The sequence below is a fragment of the Heterodontus francisci genome, chromosome 1 (assembly GCF_036365525.1).
Source record: "Heterodontus francisci isolate sHetFra1 chromosome 1, sHetFra1.hap1, whole genome shotgun sequence".
Lineage (NCBI taxonomy): Eukaryota > Metazoa > Chordata > Chondrichthyes > Heterodontiformes > Heterodontidae > Heterodontus > Heterodontus francisci.
Genome location: NC_090371.1, coordinates 161,953,811 through 161,974,320, shown reverse-complemented (window position 1 = coordinate 161,974,320; position 20,510 = coordinate 161,953,811). Strand labels below are relative to the sequence as shown.

General features: G+C 42.5%; 1 protein-coding gene across 1 annotated transcript in view; it reads left to right on the top strand.

Annotated features, from left to right (window-relative positions):
* LOC137347605 (ADP-ribosyl cyclase/cyclic ADP-ribose hydrolase 2-like) overlaps positions 1–20,510 on the top strand; it is a 47,084-nt gene that overhangs the window by 14,618 nt on the left and 11,956 nt on the right. The window contains exons 3-7 of the mRNA XM_068012199.1: positions 1,464–1,593; positions 3,262–3,397; positions 11,166–11,248; positions 13,306–13,382; positions 20,089–20,181. Coding sequence (XP_067868300.1) covers positions 1,464–1,593; positions 3,262–3,397; positions 11,166–11,248; positions 13,306–13,382; positions 20,089–20,181 — 519 coding nt within the window. The remainder of the gene's footprint in view (positions 1–1,463; positions 1,594–3,261; positions 3,398–11,165; positions 11,249–13,305; positions 13,383–20,088; positions 20,182–20,510) is intronic.

Sequence of the window (20,510 nt, the reverse complement as noted above, 5' to 3'; positions counted from 1 at the left end):
TAGTCGGCTTCCATTAACAGGCTTTAATAGTCCTTTAATTGGGTCAATTTGCCAGCTGCCACTTGCAGTCGGGTACCCTGCCATTCCCTGCCCTATTCCTTCACTGGGAAAATGGCCTGGGGGTGGGATAGAGCTGGGGAACTGGCATGCAGGCCAGCAGGGTGAAATTCCGCCAGCTCTTGTCCATTCCTGGCCCTGGTGTTGGCTAAAAATCAGGCCCTTAAGCACCTAATCTAGACTGGCACTTCAATGCAGTACTGAGGGAATGCTGCACTGTTGGAGCTGCTGTCCTTCAGATACAATGTTAAACAAAATCATGTCTTCCCTTTCAGATAGACATAAAAGATCCAATGACAATATTTGAAGAAGGGCAAGGAAGTTCTAATCAATATTATCCCTCAACCAACATCATTAAGAAAAGATTATTTGGTTATTTATCTTATTGCTGTTTCTGGGACCTTGTTGTGTGAAAATTAAATACCACGGGCTGAATTTTTATTGGCAGCGACCTCCAAAAATGGTGCGGCACGCATGCGAGATGTGTGCTGCTGAGCCACTGCGATATTTAGCGCAACTGCTCATTTATATGAAGGGGACGGAACGCTCGCCCCAATGACATAGAGGGGGCGGGCGCTCCGTCCCCAGCAACGGCTTCCGCGCCACCACGCAGGCGCCAGCGCCATTTTTAATGGACTTCAAGCCCTTACAAGTAACAGTTACATTAAAAAATGTAATAAAAGATCAAAGGCCCTCTCCCACCCCACTGTGACCAAATAATTTGTTTATTGCCCTCTCCCCCCAAAAAAACTTTTCTTCCCATCCTGAACATTCCTCCACCCCGAACTTTATTAACTTTGCATTTCAACCTGTCCCCACCATCCCCTCAGTCAATAGTAAGAGTTTTTCCTGCTCCCCCCCCACCCCGACCTGAAAACATCACTGCTCCCCCCTCCCCACCAGAGTTCCGCCACAGATCTCCGAACGGAGATCCGATGGCGCGGGACGTCTAGCAACCGGCCGGAATATATGCATGGGATGGCCGTCATGAAAAGGTGAGTAATTATTCAGTAATTAACATGTACTTAAATATTTAAATTCAGTTTTCGTCGCTGAGCGCAGGGAGGCCGTCACGAGGCCTCTCTGATGCCAGTAAAATGGGCTGGGGTCTTCCCAGCGTCAAGGCCCGTATTTTCCAGGCCCCCTGCTACCATGACCCCCGACATCGGGGGGCTGGTAAAATTCAGCCCCACATTTCCCTACCTTACAAAACTTTCAAAAAAATACCTTATTTGCTGTAAAGTGATTTGGGACATTGTGAAAGGCACTACATAAATGCAAGTTCTTTCTTTAGCTGCAAGTTTACCAGAATAGGCAGGGAATTTCAGCAATAATTATTCTCATCAACAATGAAAATCAATTACTCCATTCTAACAGTGTATTTAGTATTTGTTTTTTTTCATCAGGAACAAAGACTGTTCAAAGCTGTGGGAAGCATTTCTGTGTGCATTTAGTAAGAAGGATCCATGCCTTATCACAAAAGATGATTATAAACCATTTCTGGATTTGGCAGGTCATGACATTCCAATTAACCAGGTGAGGAATAAAGCACTTCGGGTGCCTATCATGATATTCAGACTAAAATACAATAATAATATTACAAATTCACTTCTATTTTATACTATTTGTCAACACTAAATCATTAAATATGAATGGATGGAGGGTTCGACAGAGTAGCATTAATGGTCCTAAACTAGCAGCCCGAGATTGTAAGTTTAAATCCACATGACAAGTTGTAAAATTGAATTCAATACATCTGTTAATTTGTGGGCTGGCACCAGAAAAAAATGGTCATATAAAGTGCCAGACTATTTCACTGAAGTCCTTCATGGAAGGGAACTTGCCTCCCTTACCCAGTCAGATCTACGTGTGAATGTAATACCAGAATGTGTCATTATCTCTTCAGCCACTCAATTGTCGGGGCAACAAGGAATGGGTAATATATGCAGTCTTTCCAGTCCTGCATAACTAGCCATGAAAAATACTTAAAAGATTTGTATTCCTATTACATTACAGGGGTTAAAATTCTCTGCAGTTCCACTGCAATTCCTGTGACAGTGTGAAGAAAGGCAGGTAAATAGGTCAGGACCAGATACAGCATTTTATCGGCAGCCGGGTAGCAATAGGTAATTCAGGCTGTGAAATGGCAGAAATGAAGGTCCAAACCGAGATCATAGCCTGGACCCATGACAGAAAGTTCAGGATTTTTTTAGTAGACGTCTCCATTATAGATAAATGGTGACAGTTGCTTCCACTAGTTGAAAAAACTGTAATCAGAGGGTTCAATTTTATGGCAATCACAAAAGAATTAAAGGACAGGCTTGAAAGCCTTGGGTACTATTTCCACCAATTCTGTTTCATGTCTGCCAATTATCCCCTAAATTATGATGGGAAATCAGGTGAGCCCACACGGAATTTCCAAGTGCATTTCTTTACACAGCGGATGTTTAGAAATTACCTGCCATAAACTAAGTCCATAAATTCCTTTAAAAATGGTATCAGATAATTGAAAAAGAAGAGCAATAAAGGATTTGAGGAGTGAGCAGGAACGGGGGAATTAGTTTACTTGTCTGTTGTGGAGATAAATACCAGTGCTGCCCTGATGGACCGAATCGGCTGTTCCTGTGCTGTAATATTCAAGAGAGTAGAATCTGATTTTGTCCAATGTGTAAAATGTGTGATAGCAAATCAGCAGCACAATTAATATCGCAACCATTGAAGCCCACAGAAATAAAAATAGGGACAGATGTCAAACAGGCTGCTGGTTCTCTATTACCAGCTTTACATTATCGCACAAAGTCAAAATCTAGCTCGTGCATTCAATTATAATTTTCATACAACTCATGTAATGATATTTAAAATCTGTGCTGCCAGGAACAGAGATGGCTCTTTGTAGATTACTGAGTGACCAGCCTGGGTAGTCACTATTTATCAATTCTAAACATCCCATTTTTTTGCATAAGAAAAAATGGCAGATCCCAATCAGAAGGTCAGTCACTGACCTCCGGTAAGTTTGATAAAATATGTAAAATAATAATGACTCTATCCTCTGATTATTTTCACTTTAACATTGATGTTAATTTAAGAAAGAAAACACCAGAAAAAGACAATCCAGTAGTGCAATCCGGAAGTACTTTTTAATTAAATGTTGCTTTCCTTGTGTTCCAATAACATTTCAATGCTGAGATTGTTCATATTACCTAGGCAATCTTCTGGAGCCAAACCAAAGGACTCATCCTTCAGTACACAGACGTCATAGAGAAGGTTATGCCTCTTGAGAACACCCTGACTGGCTATATGATGAACGGCCTGAACTGGTGTGGAAAACTCTCCAGCCCAGGTGAGTAATATCACCTTTTATGGTAGAAAGCATTGAATTACCATCAATACCATTTATATTGTTGTTTGGCTGTACAGAACTTGAGTATTGCTGAAAAAGAGACATTGGGCTGAATTTTATCGCCCCCTCGATGCCGCGGGTCGCGGCGCAGGGGCCGGTAAAATGCTGCGGGGAAAGGCCCGCCTCGACCTATGACGTCGAGAAGGGCCCACCACATATACCAGCGGCGGAGGGACTTCGGTGCGATCCCTCTGGCAGCGGGCCCTTCATCTCCATATGCAGATGGCCACTAAATATATTCAAAGTAACTTACCTGCCGTCCCACGTCGATTTTACAGCCTCCGTTCAGCCTTCACGCACCTTCAGAAATCCACAAGATGACTGATCATTAATTGCCAAGCTTTGTTTGAAATTTAAAACAAGCAGCTTGACTCGAGTCATGGCAGTGCCCTGAGGAATGAACCAGCGAATGGCTGTCGCTTATTTTGTTTAGCTGAAACAGGCGCAATGTTTGTACATATTCTTTCTGTCTGCAAAGAACAGGGCCCTGTGTATTAATATATGTAGCTTCCAGTACATACAAATGCGCCACACTACGGGACCGACTGACAATCTTAAATTTGTTGTCATCGTAATTCTTAGCACACTGAGTATTATTTAGTAACGTTGTCCAATCGCAGAATCAGATGTAATGTTGGACACTGTGTTTTTAGTTTTACAAGCATGGGCTGATTGGGTACGGCCTGTACCTTGCCTGTTGCGAACAGCAGAGGAACATAATTTCCTTACACGTCTTAATGGGCTCCATCCTGCATTCAAATTCACCTTTGAAATGAAGCAGTCAAATGAGCTCCCTTTCCTTGATGTATCAGTTAAGAAATCTGCTAAGGGGTTCTCTATCAAGGTCTACTGCAAACCTACCTTCACTGGTCAATACACTCATTGGTATTCATACAGTTCCATGCATTATAAGATTGGCCTTATTGGCAACCTTGTAAATAGGGTCCAAGCCATTTTCTCACCATACCAATTTGATACTGAAATAGGGCGAATCAAAGATATCCTGCATGACAATGGCTACCCTGATCAGATCATTTCTTGTTGTATATCACGCAATCACATGAACGGGCCTAAGGCCGTCATTTTCAGCCCTGAAAAGTGCCCAGTCTACCTCAAATTACCCTGGAAGGGTAATGTATCCGAAACATTTGAGCAGCAGGTGAAGCTAGCTGTTTCCCTCTGCTACTATGCAGTAGCAACACGTGTGGTGTTCGCCACTAACAGGATGCTGCCATCAAGCCAAAAAGATGTCCTGCCGATCACACAAATGAGTAATGTAATATATAAATTTCAATGCCAGTGTGGTGCTAAGTATATAGGCCATACGTCCCAAAGACTGGCGGATTGTATCAAACTACATGTCCCCTCTGCTGTTCACAATGGGCAAGGCACAGGCCGTACCCAATCAGCCCGTGCTTGCAAAACTCAAAACACAGTGTCCAACATTAGATGTGATTCCACGATTGGATTACATTTGCTAAATAATCCTCACTGTGCTGAGAATTACGCTGACAACCAATTTAAGGTTGTCAGTCGGGCTCGCAGTGTGGCACATTTGCACGTATTGGAAGCTACATGTATTAATACTGTCTTTGCAGACAGAAAGAATATGTACAAACATTGCGCCTGTTTCAGCTAAACAAAATAAGCGACAGCCATTTGCTGGTTCATTCCTCAGTGCAATGCTTTGATAGAGTCAAGCTACCTGGTTTAAGTTTCAAACAGAGCTTGGCAGTTAATGGTCAGTCACCGTTAATTGGTGCATTCTCCATGGCAATGCCCCTACCAATCATGGTTCACTTGCCAACCAATCAGCACTCTCTTTTCATACAGTATAAATTTGTTGTTTTCCCTTACATTGGTAAACTTTCAGATTGTCCTGATGAGTGCAAGACAAAAAGCTTCAACATAATGTCTCTATTTTCAGTAATACTCAATACCTTTTATTTGAATTCAAGAATTGTAAATTCATACAGTGGAGCTTTTAAGATTTTGGTTTGTTAATAAATGCTTATGTGTAAGGTTTTATTCTTGGAATGATCAGCTACACGATCTGTTGCAGACAGGCAATACCTGGTTAATGCTAAAATAAAAGCAAAATACTACGGATGCTGGAAATCTGAAATAAAAACAAGAAATGCTGGAATCACTCAGCAGGTCTGGCAGCATCTGTGGAAAGAGAAGCAGAGTTAAACGTTAACTCTGCTTCTCTTTCCACAGATGCTGCCAGACCTGCTGAGTGATTCCAGCATTTCTTGTTTTTATACCTGGTTAATGCTGCCTGGCTCCGGCCTGGGTGGGAATTGACTCTAATGGCCACGTGAGAGGTCCTCTTATTTGCATGCACAGAACCTAGGTCCCACCATTACATTTGGAATGTCTTGAGAGTTGGGTTCTCAAACTTTTTAAAAACTTGAGATAATTTTTTTTTTACTGTCCAAGCTAGCTTTTGATTTAGGTTGAGGTCCAACCCTAAGAGTTACACGTTGTTTTTATTTCACTCTCATTTGAGCTTCTCAAAGATCTACTTGCAGAACTATTATATGATCAGATTACATTGGGTCATTAAATTTCGTGCAATGCACAAGGCTCCTATTTTTGTCACAATCCTGTCTTCTAGGAACCACTGACCTGATTCCACACTCCTGCCCTTCTAGTAAGAAGTGGCACTCCGAGGCAGTGCATTGTGGAATCCCAGCCTGTGATTTATCTGATCTTTTTAACAGGTGGAAACTGCAATGTATTCCACATGAGCAACACAACAACAGTAACAACTTGTATTTATATAGTGCAGTGAAGGTAGTAAAACACCCCAAGGCACTTCACAGCAGGGTTATCAGTCAAAATTTGACACTGAGCCACATAAGGAGATATTATGGTAGATGACTAAAGGCTTGGTCAAAATGTTAGGTTTCAAGGAATGTCTTAAGGAGGTAGAGAGGTGGAGAGGCTTAGGGAATTCCAGAGCTTTAGGGCCTTGGCAGCTGATTGCATGGATGCCAATGGTGAATCAATTAAAATTCATGATGTTCAAGAGGCCAGAATTGGAGGAGCACAGATATCCCTGGGTGATGTGGGGCTGCAGGAGACTACAGACATGGTAGGGATGCGAGACCCTAGTCAACAATCATGTGGGCTGGAGACTTTTCCACAACAATTCAGGCCTTCCATCATATAACTAATCAGACTGCTGTCAAGGGGCATAACCTCCTCTGTGATATTGCTGTACTGCAGAATGAATCCTTTGGTCTTGTTTCAAAAGATTGACGAGAAGAGATTTGAAAACAAGGATGAGAATTTTAAAATTGAAGCATTTCTTGGCCAACATTAGTCAGTGAACACAAGGTTGATGGATGAACAGGGCTTCTGTGCGTTAGGAAATGAGCAGCAGAGTTTTGGCTGACCTCAAGTTTACAGGGGACAAAACATGGGAGGCTGGCGAGGAGTGTGTTGGAATAGTCAAATTTAGAGGTGACACAGGAATGGATGAGGGTTTCAGCAGCAGATGAGCTGAGGCAGGGGCAGAGCTGGAAGATGTTAGAGGTAGAAATAGGTAGTCTCGTGATGGCACAGCTATGTGGTTGGATGCTCATTTTGTGGTCAGATATAACATGAAGGTTGCACACAACCTGATTCAGCCTCAGAGAGCTGCCAGAAAGAAGGATGGAGTCGATGCCTAGGGATGGAGTTTGTAGTGGGAAACAAAGACAATGGCTTTGGTCTTAACCACTATTTAGTTAGAGAACATTCCTGTTCATCCAATACTGGATGTGTGGTGTTTGGACTGGAAATAATTCACATGATGATTCTACTTAATTGGCCATGTTGTCTCCTCCCTTTATTCTTATAACCTCCCAAAAGAGACGGCAGTATTGCAAAATAATCAGCTCTTACCATAAACTACATTCCCTGCACAATTAAAAAATGATTACCTCACAATACAATATGACTCAACCAATCTCAACAATAGCTGCAATTTAACAAGTTGGATTGCTTTTTTGTTTTCCTTGCGTTACGAAAGTACTTCTATTTCTTGTTAAATTTTGAGGATTTGTGTTTTATTTGGGAAAACTTTTAAGAATTCCATGGATGTTTTTTCACTGGGGTCATCGAAAGGACTGAGAGACCTTGTTTGAAATCAACATGTACTGGAAGTCACCTGTCTTCAGATAAATATCTAGCAGGGGCTTTTTGCCTTGTGGGAGATATTTACAGAGAACAAAGAACAGTACAGCACAGGAACAGGCCATTCGGCCCTCCAAGCCTGCGCCGATCTTGATGCCTGCCTAAACTAAAACCTTCGGTACTTCTGGGGACCGTATCCCTCTATTCCCATCCTATTCATGTATTTGTCAAGATGCCTCTTAAATGTCGCTATCGTACCTGCTTCCACCACCTCCCCCGGCAGCAAGTTCCAGGCACTCACCACCCTCTATGTAAAGAACTTGCCTCGCTCATCCCTTCTAAACTTTGCCCCTCATACCTTAAACCTATGTCCCCTCGTAACTGACTCTTCCACCTTGGGAAAAAGCTTCTGACTATCCACTCTGTATCCTCTTCTGTACCCTCTCCAAAGCCTCCACGTCCTTCTGGTAGTGTGGTGACCAGAATTGCATGCAGTATTGACAGATCGAGATGTATATGGATCAGGGGTTTTGACTCTTGAGGTATTGTTTTGGTTTCACTTTGGACAGTGTGTTAGAGTTTTAAAAACCAGCCAAGAGAAATGTCAGCCAGCTCAGCCTTTTCTGTGTGCGTGCACGCGTATGCGCGTGCGTGTGCGCGTGCGCATGTGAGAGAGACGGGGTAAACATTTAAATATGTGGTGTGACCTGTGGAGAAGTGGAATTTGAAAAAATAGTGCATTCCTGCCTTGGTCATAACACTTGTAATTGCAACCAATACATAGATGACTGGTACAACCAGAGAAAATTACATGTAAAAAAATGTTCTTTGCCTCAACATGAGTATGTGTATAACAAAATCCATTGTGACAAGAATTAATAAAAAGAACAACTTTTTTCCTGAAATAGCATTACAATAGGTAAGTGCATCTTGCGTTTTGTGTACCATTTGCATACACACAGTATATAACTACACTACTTCAAGCATTTCAACATACCATTTAGTTGAATGGCCTTTTATTCAACAACAAAATAATTTTAAAAATTCTTAACCTCTCTTGGAATGAAAAGTAGGCTTATGCTTCCAATTCCCCAATTCCTTCTTTAATGTCTTGCTTCTTCCTTCCAACATACTTTCACTTAACCTGTCTGGCTTCTTTCTCTTTCTATCTGGGTATCTTCTCCCATTTCCATTTCCATGAGCTTGACCTCTGCTCTCTTAACATCTCAGACTGTGTCAAACCTGAACTTTGACTTTGACTACCAACTCCACTTCATGGTTGGCACTGTGACATTGACTGATTGATCTAATCGAAGCCCCTGGCTCACTTTACTCTAATGGTGGATTCTGTGACACTGGCAAACTTTCAGTTTCTTTGTGACATTCCCTTTCTTCCTGACTTCCACTTTGGACTGTTGGAAGAATTTGAACTGTAGGAGGGCTATCATGCTCTCCTCTTGTCAGATTCCTTTGTTCAGATTCCCTCATTCAAGCAATGATCTGCATGACACTGACAGACTCTCTCTCCAACCTTCGCTAGCTACACGAATGCACCTAGTCTCTTTACAACAACTCCAAACACATACTTCTCCATACCACCTCGGTAGTTTTTCACCATGACCTTCTGACCAGCATAGAAATCTCTAGGTTTCATGCCTGGTATATCATAACTCATCTTTACTTTGTCTTGCTTGTCTCTTACTTTGCTTTTGACGTCAAGCTTAAGCAAACTAAACCTCTTCCTCAGAGCACGTTTAAAAGCTCACTCATAAGTTGAGCAACTGTTATAGACCATGGATTAATCTGTAAGAAAACAGAAAATTGTTTAGCCTGTGTCAAAGGGAAACATGGGAATCACTGCCTAGCTTGGCACCTAGCAAATACTTGCCATATTTCTATGGTGTTTGGACTGGAAATAACTCACACAGAGATAATCAGCCTTAATCAGCCACATTGACTTCCCTTTTTATTCAGCTCTCCTTCCAACAGAGAGGGCACTATAACAATATGATCAGCTATTACCACATGCTGGCGGATGTCAGACAAGCAACCTGGCAATTTTGACAGTGGAGAGGTCGAGATAAGTGATGATGAAGTAGAGCTGGGTATCGTCAGCGTCCATGTGGAAACTGGGGCTGTTTTTTCAGATGAGGTTGCCGATGGTTTCAAACTTAGTGATAAAGAATCCATGAGCTCCTTTCACTTGCTGTTGGATGTGTAGGTGGTGGATTCAGGGGAGACGGGTTTAAGAAAACAGTTTGCAGTGGAGAAAAGAAGCCAGGGTTATGTTTGCATTGCTGGATAATCCTGGAATAGTGAGCAGTTTAGCAGATGAGTGCAGGACCCGATAGTGCATTATGTGTTCCAGCCCGATCTGATGGTGAACGGCTATACCAATTGTCTGCCATAATCCGTTCAAGTCTGGACCCCTTCAACTTGAGGGAGTAGAGATGAGGGCCATACCAGGGCAAGTGGCCAGAGAAAGAGAATGTAAAGATTTTGGTGCACCTCTCCCTGTGGGACTGCAGGAGTGTGAAACCACCCTTTGAGTTTAAACTGCCCAAACCCAGGCCTCAGATGCTGGCTGCAGAAATATTCACCCCCAGAGAACCAGGCTCTGTAGGCATATGACTCCTGTGGACAACACTGAGGCCAATTGTCATGTCTCCACTACTATCACAAATGAGATCCAATAATTCAGCACCATTCAAGCATCAAATTCAAGTTTGTTGGCAGAACCAAAGGAAAGATGCATTCAAGAAGTTTGTGGAGCTCCAGCCTATGTTCATTTCAAGTGGAGCTCCCCATTGGGAAGAAATGATCTGTGCATTCACCCTTATTTATGTTTGGATCACCTTGTTCAAGAATTTTATCAATGTGTTTGATCTTGGTCAGGAACGGCAAAAAAAAACTTTTTTAGAAAAAGTCACGTATCAAGCCGTAATGCTGTTATAAAGGCTCTTAAACAGAGATGTGAAAAACTTGCAACATTTGTAATGAATATTTTTGTAAAATGTAAGTACAAACTGATTGCTTTAAAAAATTATGGTTCCTAAAATTTTGAGTATTTAAATATGTTAAAGGCGAAGTTCACGTCTTTGCTAGTTTTAGCCAAAAAGTCACTTAAATATAAAATAGTCATTCTCAAAAAGCTCTATTTCAACTAGATCTGCTAAATGTATGGGGTACTGAGCAAAGCCATCCTCTGAGCTCCATGCAGGCAGATACTCCCACCTTTGGATTAAAAAAAAATTTAATTGAGCATAAATGTTTAAACCAAACATCCCGCTCATAAAATGCCCTTCACTCAAAACTTGAGCTCCTTCTATCCCAACATATTAAATCCGCACACTAACATTATTTAGCAGACTTAAAGTGCCAAGAGAGATCGATATTAAATATTTCAAATCAGGCCTATGATGTGTTTACTGTTCACAGTTTGTAAGAAATGTTGCTCAGTACTTAACGATATGAAAGTTTGTTTTTCTGCATATTAAGCAAGTAACTCCTGTACCTTACACATAGAAACTGGGACATTAACACAGCACAATAATTTGAATTGTAAATGATTAATTTGTTACAGAACCTAATTTTGAAGCATGTCCTGAATGGAATGATTGTAAACACAATTCAGTGCGTTCATTTTGGAGAGCGGCATCTGAAATGGTAAGTGTTTCTTTCTCTGAAACAATTCTGATGGGGCAGCAGATTGGTGCAGGGCAACAACATTGGAGCAGCAGCTTTTAGTTTGAGATCCAGTAATCTGTGCCTCATCAATGGTTGCAACTTACATCCTCAAATCCCCACATAATAAGCTTAGAGTCTTAGTTGTATCAGTGTGGTATAGTGTCTAGACAAAGCCTGATGCCCCCCGGACCAAAGACGGGAAAACCAAAAGGACCATCACCATGGGATGACATTCATGAACCTAGACAATGGCTGATTATAGAGTGGCATCAGTAGAAGACTGGGAGCCTGCCACCTTCCACTCAGCTGAGGAAAGCTGTGTGACTGAGAAATCCCAAAAGGGGAGAAATTAAGAGAAAATAAATACTTTGTAAAACATTAAACCATGATTAATTTTTAAAAAAAGACTTTCTCTTTAGTTCTGGTGACATTGCTGAATCAACTTATGCAGTATTTGGTTAGATCCGTTTATTGTAAACAACTGGATGGCATTTTTTTGTCTCTTTTTTACCATCTGTTTTGGGTCTGGATTTAAAGTGAGCTTCACAGAGATCAGTGTCCTAAACCAAGCCACCGCTAAATTTGCTTTTGTCTTTTTCTATAAATCTGAAATGATCTGGCTTACGTGGTTATGTTCATATTGGATTCAGAGTGAAGTCAGTAGAAAAGACATGGAGATCCACATCTCCCCCTCCTCTACCCCATAAATTATACTCATTTCATTCCAGTTTAGAAAACACCTATCCTGCTATTTAATGTCTGTATCTTAGCAGTATAATTGCACATCTGTTTTGACTGAATGGAATTGCCTGCTTTGCTTAGGTGTCTCCAAGCAGCTGAGGAAGTAAGTTTGTAGACAAGATAAGGGTGCTTCCTAAACTAGTGAAGGGAAAAACAAATCATCCAAGGTTCCCTACTCCTCATCACGTCAACAGACTCCTGCTACAAAATGTGCATGAGTGGATATCAGGTGAACAGGATTGGGGTTTAATGGTCATGTTTCAATAATCTGCCAATTCTCATCACCCAAGTGGTCATTTTTCATAAGTCAGCCTGGACAAAGTACTGGAGGGCTGCTGGCAACCATGGAACCATACACCAGCCTGAACCAGCACCTTTAGCGGGACAGAGAAGAAAATGAGAATTAAAGTGAGATCAGTAAGGACATAGAAGCAAGTCATCAGTCGCTTCTGCTGTTTAAAGAATGATACGCAGGGAGGAAGTAAAGAGAAAAGCAATTTTAAAATAGAAAGTAGTATTTAAGATCCAAGACCTGGAGACCTGTAGAATCCCGATTTTAATTCACAGAGTGCTCGGGGCATGTTGGAAACCCTCATGAAGAGTTTTGTGAGAGACTCAGGGACCATTTTAACTCCCAAGCCTCAGTTGAATAGTTTTAATCCATCTCCTAACAGAAACTGGGGTGCGGCAGTGACCCCACGACTGGCTGGCAAGAGTGGGAATTGTACCGAGAGCCGCACGCTGCTGAGGACCCAAGGTAATGGTACCCAACATAAGTGCTGGGAGAGGAATTTCCAAGGAGCATCTGCACTAGGAGGGAGAGGCAATGCCATTAGTGAGGAGGTCCAAGGATTGCTTGCAGGGATGGAAGGAGGCCAACAAAAAAATTAAAAAACAAACTTACCTTGGCCACCCTGCCAAAACCTGCCAGGTTTTTCTGTGGGCAGGGTGAGGGGAATTCAGTGATGTGTGGGTCTCATAACTACAGGTGTTAAAATTGTGTCACAGCACTGATAATATCATCGGGTCATGACTTCTACACCTTAAGTAGGCCTCTGCACGGTCGAGGAGGGTTACTCTCCCAACTTCATTTGCACAGATTTACAGTGGTAACAGGTGGGAACTTGGCGGGAATGCTACACGAACTAGCTAACTGCCATTTTAACCTGCATGACCTGTTTGTCAGGTAAAATTTGGTCTTTATTATTTGTTGGGAAAGCAAAATAATTATGGTTTTGATTCAACTGGATTAGTTGGACAGTAGATAAGTAATTATGTGTGTGTGCATTTCACAGTATGCAAAAAAGGCCCATGGAAAAGTAACCGTGATGCTGAATGGATCTGCTTATGACAAAGCTTTCAGAGAGGAAAGGTACAACACTAACGACATCAACATGACAGAACTGTACTTTTAACTCTAACAAGATAGAACTTCTATGAACTTCAGCGAACACTTGCTGGAAACCTCAGATAAGGGATGGAGATTGGCGTTTCTCTGGGGTTTCCACAGATCTCCCACCAAAGTTGCGGTGGAACATATTTTACACTGAATACATAATTGGTTGACGAATAGAACCTTGGGGTGGTGATGAAGGAATTGTCATCAACCTTGGAGAATGTTACAAATGAGGCCCCACAGGGGTCTTTTGGAACTTACTTTGTTTAATAGCTTCATAGGAGTTATGAGCACAGTGGGTAAATTTGCAGATGGTGCAAAGCTAATGATGGTGGTAGCCTGCAAAGCTGAACAGGATAAGCTCCAAGAGAATTTGACTATACCTGTGAATTGGACAGACAGGTGACAGATGACATTCAATGTATAGAAATGCAAACTGCTTCACAGGGAACAAAAATACAGGAAGGAACTTATACTCAAATGAAAAGAAAACTAAAATCTGGAGTTCCTGATTGACAATAAATTGAATTATTGCAATAATGCTTGGTAATAGTGAGTAAAGCAAATCAGATTCATTTTGAATTTTCACAAATGTTGTGATATGCAATATTAAGCCAAAAATGTCATGGAGTCATTGGCCAGAATTTTATCAGGCCTTTGGCGACAGGTTGAGAGGTGGGAAGGCTGGCAAAATGGTGCAGGAAGGCATCGGGGCTGGGCGGTGGGGGAGGGGGGGTGGTGGGGTGGTGTGCCTGACGTCTCCTGCCGCCATTTCATTTTGCCAGCAGCGAGAAAGGTGGTAGATCAGCCGCCCACCGGCAATATGTCTTCCCAGTTCCTGCCACTGGCCTAAGCAGGGTCGCCTCCTGCTTTCAGCCCCAGCAGCGGGATTTCAGCTATCCCTCTAATATTCCGGCCATCGAATCAAGTGCAAAGAGATACGTACATGAACCACCAGATCCCTCTGTTCCTGCACGCTCTTTGGGCTGGATTTTACCAAGCCCTCAACGTCAGGCTCCGTGGCCGGGATGTGCCATGGGTGATGGGACCTGGATTTTTCAATATTTAAATGAATTACATACATAAATTAAAATGAACTTACCTTCAGTCTTCTGAGCCAGTCACGATCTTTGGCGCAGCAGCCGGCGCTCCCGTGCCTTCAGATCCCCGTCTAGGGAAATGCAGCAACACACTGGTGGGGAGGGGTGAGGAGGTAAGTTTGTCAGTGTGGTGGGCGGGGGTGGTGGAGCGACGGGGTCAAATACATGTAATAGGTGTGGGAGATGGTGGGAAGAGTTGAGCCTGAAACATTATGCAGTTTGGGGGTGGAAGTCAGATATAAAAGGGTTTGGGGGGGAAAGGGCAAATAGTTATTGTAATTGCTTTTGGGGGTTGGGAAAGGGACATTAAAAATTTATTTATTTAATCTTGGAGGGTAGGACTTTAAAAATTTAAATTGGGCAGCAGGGCTGGCTGCCCTTTAAAAATGGCACCAGCGCCGGGGATGGTCAGCCCGTCCCCTCCACAAGATTAGGAGGTGGGCCGCCCCGGCTAATTAAATGAGTCGCCGTGCTTGAGATTGCAGTGACTCTTTGGTGTGCAGCCCATGCGGGCGAGCTGCCATTTTCCAAGCTCGGCGGCGTGCTCTTAAAATCCAACCCATTATTTTAGTGAACAAATGGAAATGTAATCTATGGAATAGGCTGTTTAAGGTGGTAATAGAAACCGATAGTATTGATTTGTTCAAATGCAAATTAGATAGATTCATTCAAAAAATAACATTTTAGGATACAGTAAATGAATAATTTGAAATGTGGTTTATAATAACTGTAGCATGCAGGGAGGAAAAAGGGACTTTGGACCTATGATTCCAAAAGTTTTCCAGCACTTGGACCTTGCCTTACTTCTGCTTCTGTTATTGACTACTTGACACAGATTGGTTGTTATGATTAGTCAACAACTCCATTATCAATGTATCATGTGATTACCAGGATGCTAGCAGGTGAACATGAACTGTAGTTTTTTTTTATCGCCCAGCTATTCCTATGTTTCTACGTTCCTATATATTTTCTCTTTCAATAATGATTGATACACAATATGTTTCCTGCACTTTTTGTTTTAATTTCAGATTTGCAGCATTCAGTTTTGCTTTTCTCTTTAACATAAGAAACATTTTTGTAAAGCGAATAACTCATATTTCCTAGATCCAATCATAGACATAATTACATGTCAAACCTCATAACATCTTGACATGTTAGTTTGCAAAAAGCTTCAAATGCTGTTGGCAATACAAATTTCCACCAATCAGTGTGGGTAACTATACACTACTGCAAGAGGCAGCATACAAATGTATATCCTTCTGGAAACTCTTCTGTAGTTGTCCTTTTTTACCCTCTCAGTTTTTGCAAAAGCTGAGTAAAGGTAGGGAGAAATATTTAGAGGAAAGATAGCCAGAGTCTGTTTCCCATGAGTTTTCCTACTTCTTTTAAAAGACAGCCAGAAAACCCTGAATCTGTCTGATGTTGGGAAGCACGTTCCTGCCTCAGCAGCTGTCAGCTGTGAAACTCTGCGTGATGTTTCTAAACAAACTGAGCAGCCACCAAGCCGCTCTGCTGAGCACTCCCGCTCAGTGCAACTGTCAGAGCGAGGGGGGGGGGGGGAGGGGGCAAAGAGAGGGGTGGGGGACAGAGAGAGGGGGGAAACCGAGAGGGGAATGGAGAAAGAGAGGAGAGAGAGAACAGAAAGAGAGGGGGGAAAGCAAAGAGAGAGAAGGGGAAACAAAGAGTGAGAGGGGGCACAAAGAGAGAAAGGGAAGAGAGCGGGAGGGGTAACAGAGAGAGAGGGGGGGAACAGAGAGAGAGGGGGAACAGAGAGGGGTAGAACAGAGGGAAGGGGGCAGAGAGAGGGGGGACGGGGGGAACAACACAGAGAGGGGAACACAGGGAGAGCGACAGAGAGCGATCAAGATCATTCCTGACAGATGGATATCTATCCAGAATACTCTGCATCGCTAGAGCAAGTGTGCAGGCAGAGATTGACTACTTATGCAAGCAAAAACAATGCCAGGTATCTCACTAAATCAGTGTTCAATATAGTGACGAGAAAGTAAGTCAATAAGATGGTCTTTTCATTTAAAGCTTCTTCACAAAAATGCACATTTGTTGTTGTTTTTATGAGTAAGATAAATTTTTAATGCTTTTATCTTTCGATATTTGCTCACCTGCTTCCTGGGCTAAGCAAAAATCGGAATGCGGCCCTCCATTCGAAAAGATTGGACAACCCTGAGGTAGAGTGTCTCATAATGCTCTACTCCTCAGAGGATCCTATGTACCCCAAGCTGATAAGCTTCCCTTACCTCACAAACCATTATCATAAGGTCATAAAAAATAGGAGCAAGATGAGGCCATTTGGCCCCGCCACCCTGCTCTGCCATTCAATAAGATCATGCTGATCTGATTGTAGCCTTATCTCCATTCTCCTGTCTGGTTCCCCTGCCCCCCCATCCCCCGCAACCCCATAACTTTGTAGATCAAAAATCTGTCTAAATCAGCCTTGAATATATTCAATGACCCAGCCTCCACTGCTCTCTGGGGAAGGGAATTCCAAAGAATAATGACCAGCTGAGAGAAGAAATTCCTCCTCATCTCTGTCTTATTTTGAAACTGTGCCCCCTAGTTCTAGATTCCCCGACGAAGGGAAACATCCTCTCAGCATCTACTCTGTCAAGCCCCTCAAAATCTTATATGTTTCAATAAGATCACCTCTCATTCTTCTAAACTCCAATGACTTTAGGCCCAACCTGTTCAACCTTTCCTCATAAGACAACCCCTTCATCCCAGGAATCATCCTAGTGATCCTTCTCTAAACTGCTTCCTATGCAAGTATATCCCTCCTTAAATAAGGAGACCAAAACTATATGCAGTACTCTAGGTGCAGTCACACCAATACCCTGTACAGTTGTAGCAAGACTTTCCTACTTTTATACTCCATCCCCTTTGCAATAAAGATCGGCATTCCATTTGCCCACCGAATTACTTGCTGTACCTGCATTCTAACATTTTGTGATTCATTTATAAGGACACCCAAATCCCTCTGCACCGCAGCATTCTGCAGTCTCTCTCCATGCAAATAATATTCTGCTTTTCTATTCTTCCCACCGAAATGAACAACCTCACATTTTCTCACATTATACTCCATTTGCCAAATTGTTGCCCACTCACTTAATCTATCTATATCCCTTTGCTGACACTTTGGGCTGAATTTTTCCAGCACCCCCCCCACCCTCCCACCAAACCTCGGGGGTCGTGCCAGGGGACCTGAAAAATGCCTCTGGGAGAGGCCCGCCATGGGCCTTGCTGCCAGAAAGGCCCCGCCCCATATTATCGACAGTGGCGAGGCCTCGTGGCAGCCCCCCCCACCCCACCCCACCCCCACAGCTCGGCGGCAGCACCATCATTTCAATATGTAAATGTCTTCAAATAAAGGAAAAATTACTTAGCTCCTTGCACCGGCCATCTCGTTCCCATATTATGGCCGGTGGCCAGCACTACCGTGCGGTCTTATCTCCGACTGGAGATCCAATGTGGGACGCTGGTGAGGAGGGAGGAGGAGGTAAGTATTTCAGTGTGTGGGGTGGGAGAGAGAGGGAAAAAACTTACCTGATTGGTTGAGGGGGTGATGGGAAGGAGTAAACTTTGGGTGGGAGGGGAAGGTCAGATATTCAAGGTTAATATTTTGCGGGGGAGAAGGCAGGAAAAATATGTAATGCTATTGGGGAGTGGGAGAGGGGCTGGGAAGATTTCTCCAATTATTTTTAACAGTTTCAATTGCAGTGTCTCTTTAAAAATTGAAACTGTCAAGGAGGACTCTAATCCCTTTAAAAATGGCGCCATTGCCAGGGAAGGAGCACCCACCCCTTCCTCATCATCAGGGGTGGGTGGTCCACCCCAGACATGTAAATGAGCTACTGTGCTAGATATCACAGTGGCTCTGTGGAGTAAATCTCGCCCGTGCGCCCCACGGTATCCTCCTCACAACTTGCTTTCCTAACTATCTTTGTATCAAGGTCAAAGTCATATCATTAGTGTAGGGGATGGTCGGAAGAGTTATAGTGTAAAGTTTATGCACTTTTGGGGGGATAGTCAGGTGGACAGGTAAGTGTTTGCAGGGGGAGAGGGCATAATTCTGTGATTATGGGGGTGTGGGAGACGGTCAAGATCAATTTATTTAATTTTTAAAAATCTATCTCTTTAAATATTTAAATTAAAATGTAGGGCTCAAAGCCCTTTAAAAATGGCATCAACACCTGCGCAAAGGCAGCTGACGTGATTACTGGGGTCAGATCGCCCGCCCCCTCCACATCATCAAGGTGGGCAGTCCGCCCTGGCTGTTTAAATGAGCCGCTGCACTTAATATCGTGGCGGCTCCACAGCGCATTGTTTTCACCCGCCGCCTGGACCATAAATTTTGGCCCTCCGTCTCGCAGGACTCAGTTGAGCTTGTCTTTATGCTACTTTATCACAATGGCATATATATGGATTGCCTAGAGATGGAAAATATGTCATTATTTTGATGTTAGAATTATGTTTATAATAAGTTTTTGTAATGCAAATTTAAATATGTTTCCATAAGTAAAAATACCCAGTGATTATGGGTGTGAGATCCTTGTTACCATAAAGAACAGAAATAGTTTAGTTGCCACCTATTTCCTATATCAACATCTGTATTTTATTTTCTGCTTGAAATTACATTTTCTTTTGTGACATTAAAATTTTAAAAAGTCCAATCACGGTGGAGAAAAAATTATCATCCTGCTTTAAAATGTTAATTTTGAAATTGGCCATCCCTAGAAAACAGGCCCTTGTTGGAGATACCTGTGATGGAAGTGTACACAAAGCAAATGTGCCCTTTTGCTTTTTGTCTCATTTTCCTGTTTGTAGTAATACCTCAAGACCATTTCTGCCGCTGCAACTTGATATTGCTGTTGGATAGTGCTCACATGTGCAAGCCCATTGACATTCTGATTGGTGACCTCACCTTCACCCATACAAGACATGGTAACACAACACATTTCTGGCTAGTTTTGGTTTTCAACATCTCCAGACTACTTTGCACTGGAGAATTGAAAGCCTGGTATCAAGGCTGGATAATAAATGTGGTATTATACCTTCCCTTGCTGCCACCTTCACCATTGCCACCATCAGCCCAATATGTGGCAAGGGTGATGGTGCCAATCAGAAAGCCATCAGGGGTTGGCAGGGTGGTGCAGGGGTGTTGTTTAACCAAAGTAGAAATAGTTTGAGGTTGAATGCAGGGTTGTATTTTCCAAATAAGTACTCAAAGATAATGCTGCTGTTGGGTCTTAATCATGGAATGTATCTTTATACTGTTTTTTGGATACCCTCGTGGTAATAGTAATGCTCATGAGTTAAATAACCTTATACCAAGCTGTTTAAACCCTGAATGTTCATTGCTACATGCATATTTCTTTCTTTAGTACTGTAACAAAAATCTTTAATTAGAAAAGAACTGTATGGTACATAGCAGAGCTCAGGGTTTTTAGTTACTAATTGGTGGCTTTAACTTAAACCACAGTCTAGCTGAGTATCATCAACATTTATATGGATTATGTTATTCTTTGGACATTACTGATACTGATTATGTTTTTCTTTCATATCACTAGCATTTTCAGTGAAATAGAACTTGAAAATTTAGACAACAAGCGGGTTACCACAGTAAACCTCTGGATCATGGACAATATTGATGGGCCTGATAAGTGAGATGTTTCAGTTTTATTGCATGCATACTATGGGATTTATTACATATAGTACATTTTCGACCTCCCGTGCAACATAATGGTTGTTAGACCTCCAACAGTATGTCATTGAGTGACAGAGTATGGATTCCCCAAGTGGAAAGATATTGACCTAACCTGTGCTATTGTGGGGAGGCCAGGTGGGGAGGATAGGCATTTACTAAAAAGTAAGGAAGGAACATTGAAAGGGAAATGGCACTGGGTTGCTATCGCATTCCTGGCAGAGACATAGCGCATCTGGACTGACAAAGGCCCGAGAACAGGTTGCCAACCTGTCTGCTCAACCAAAC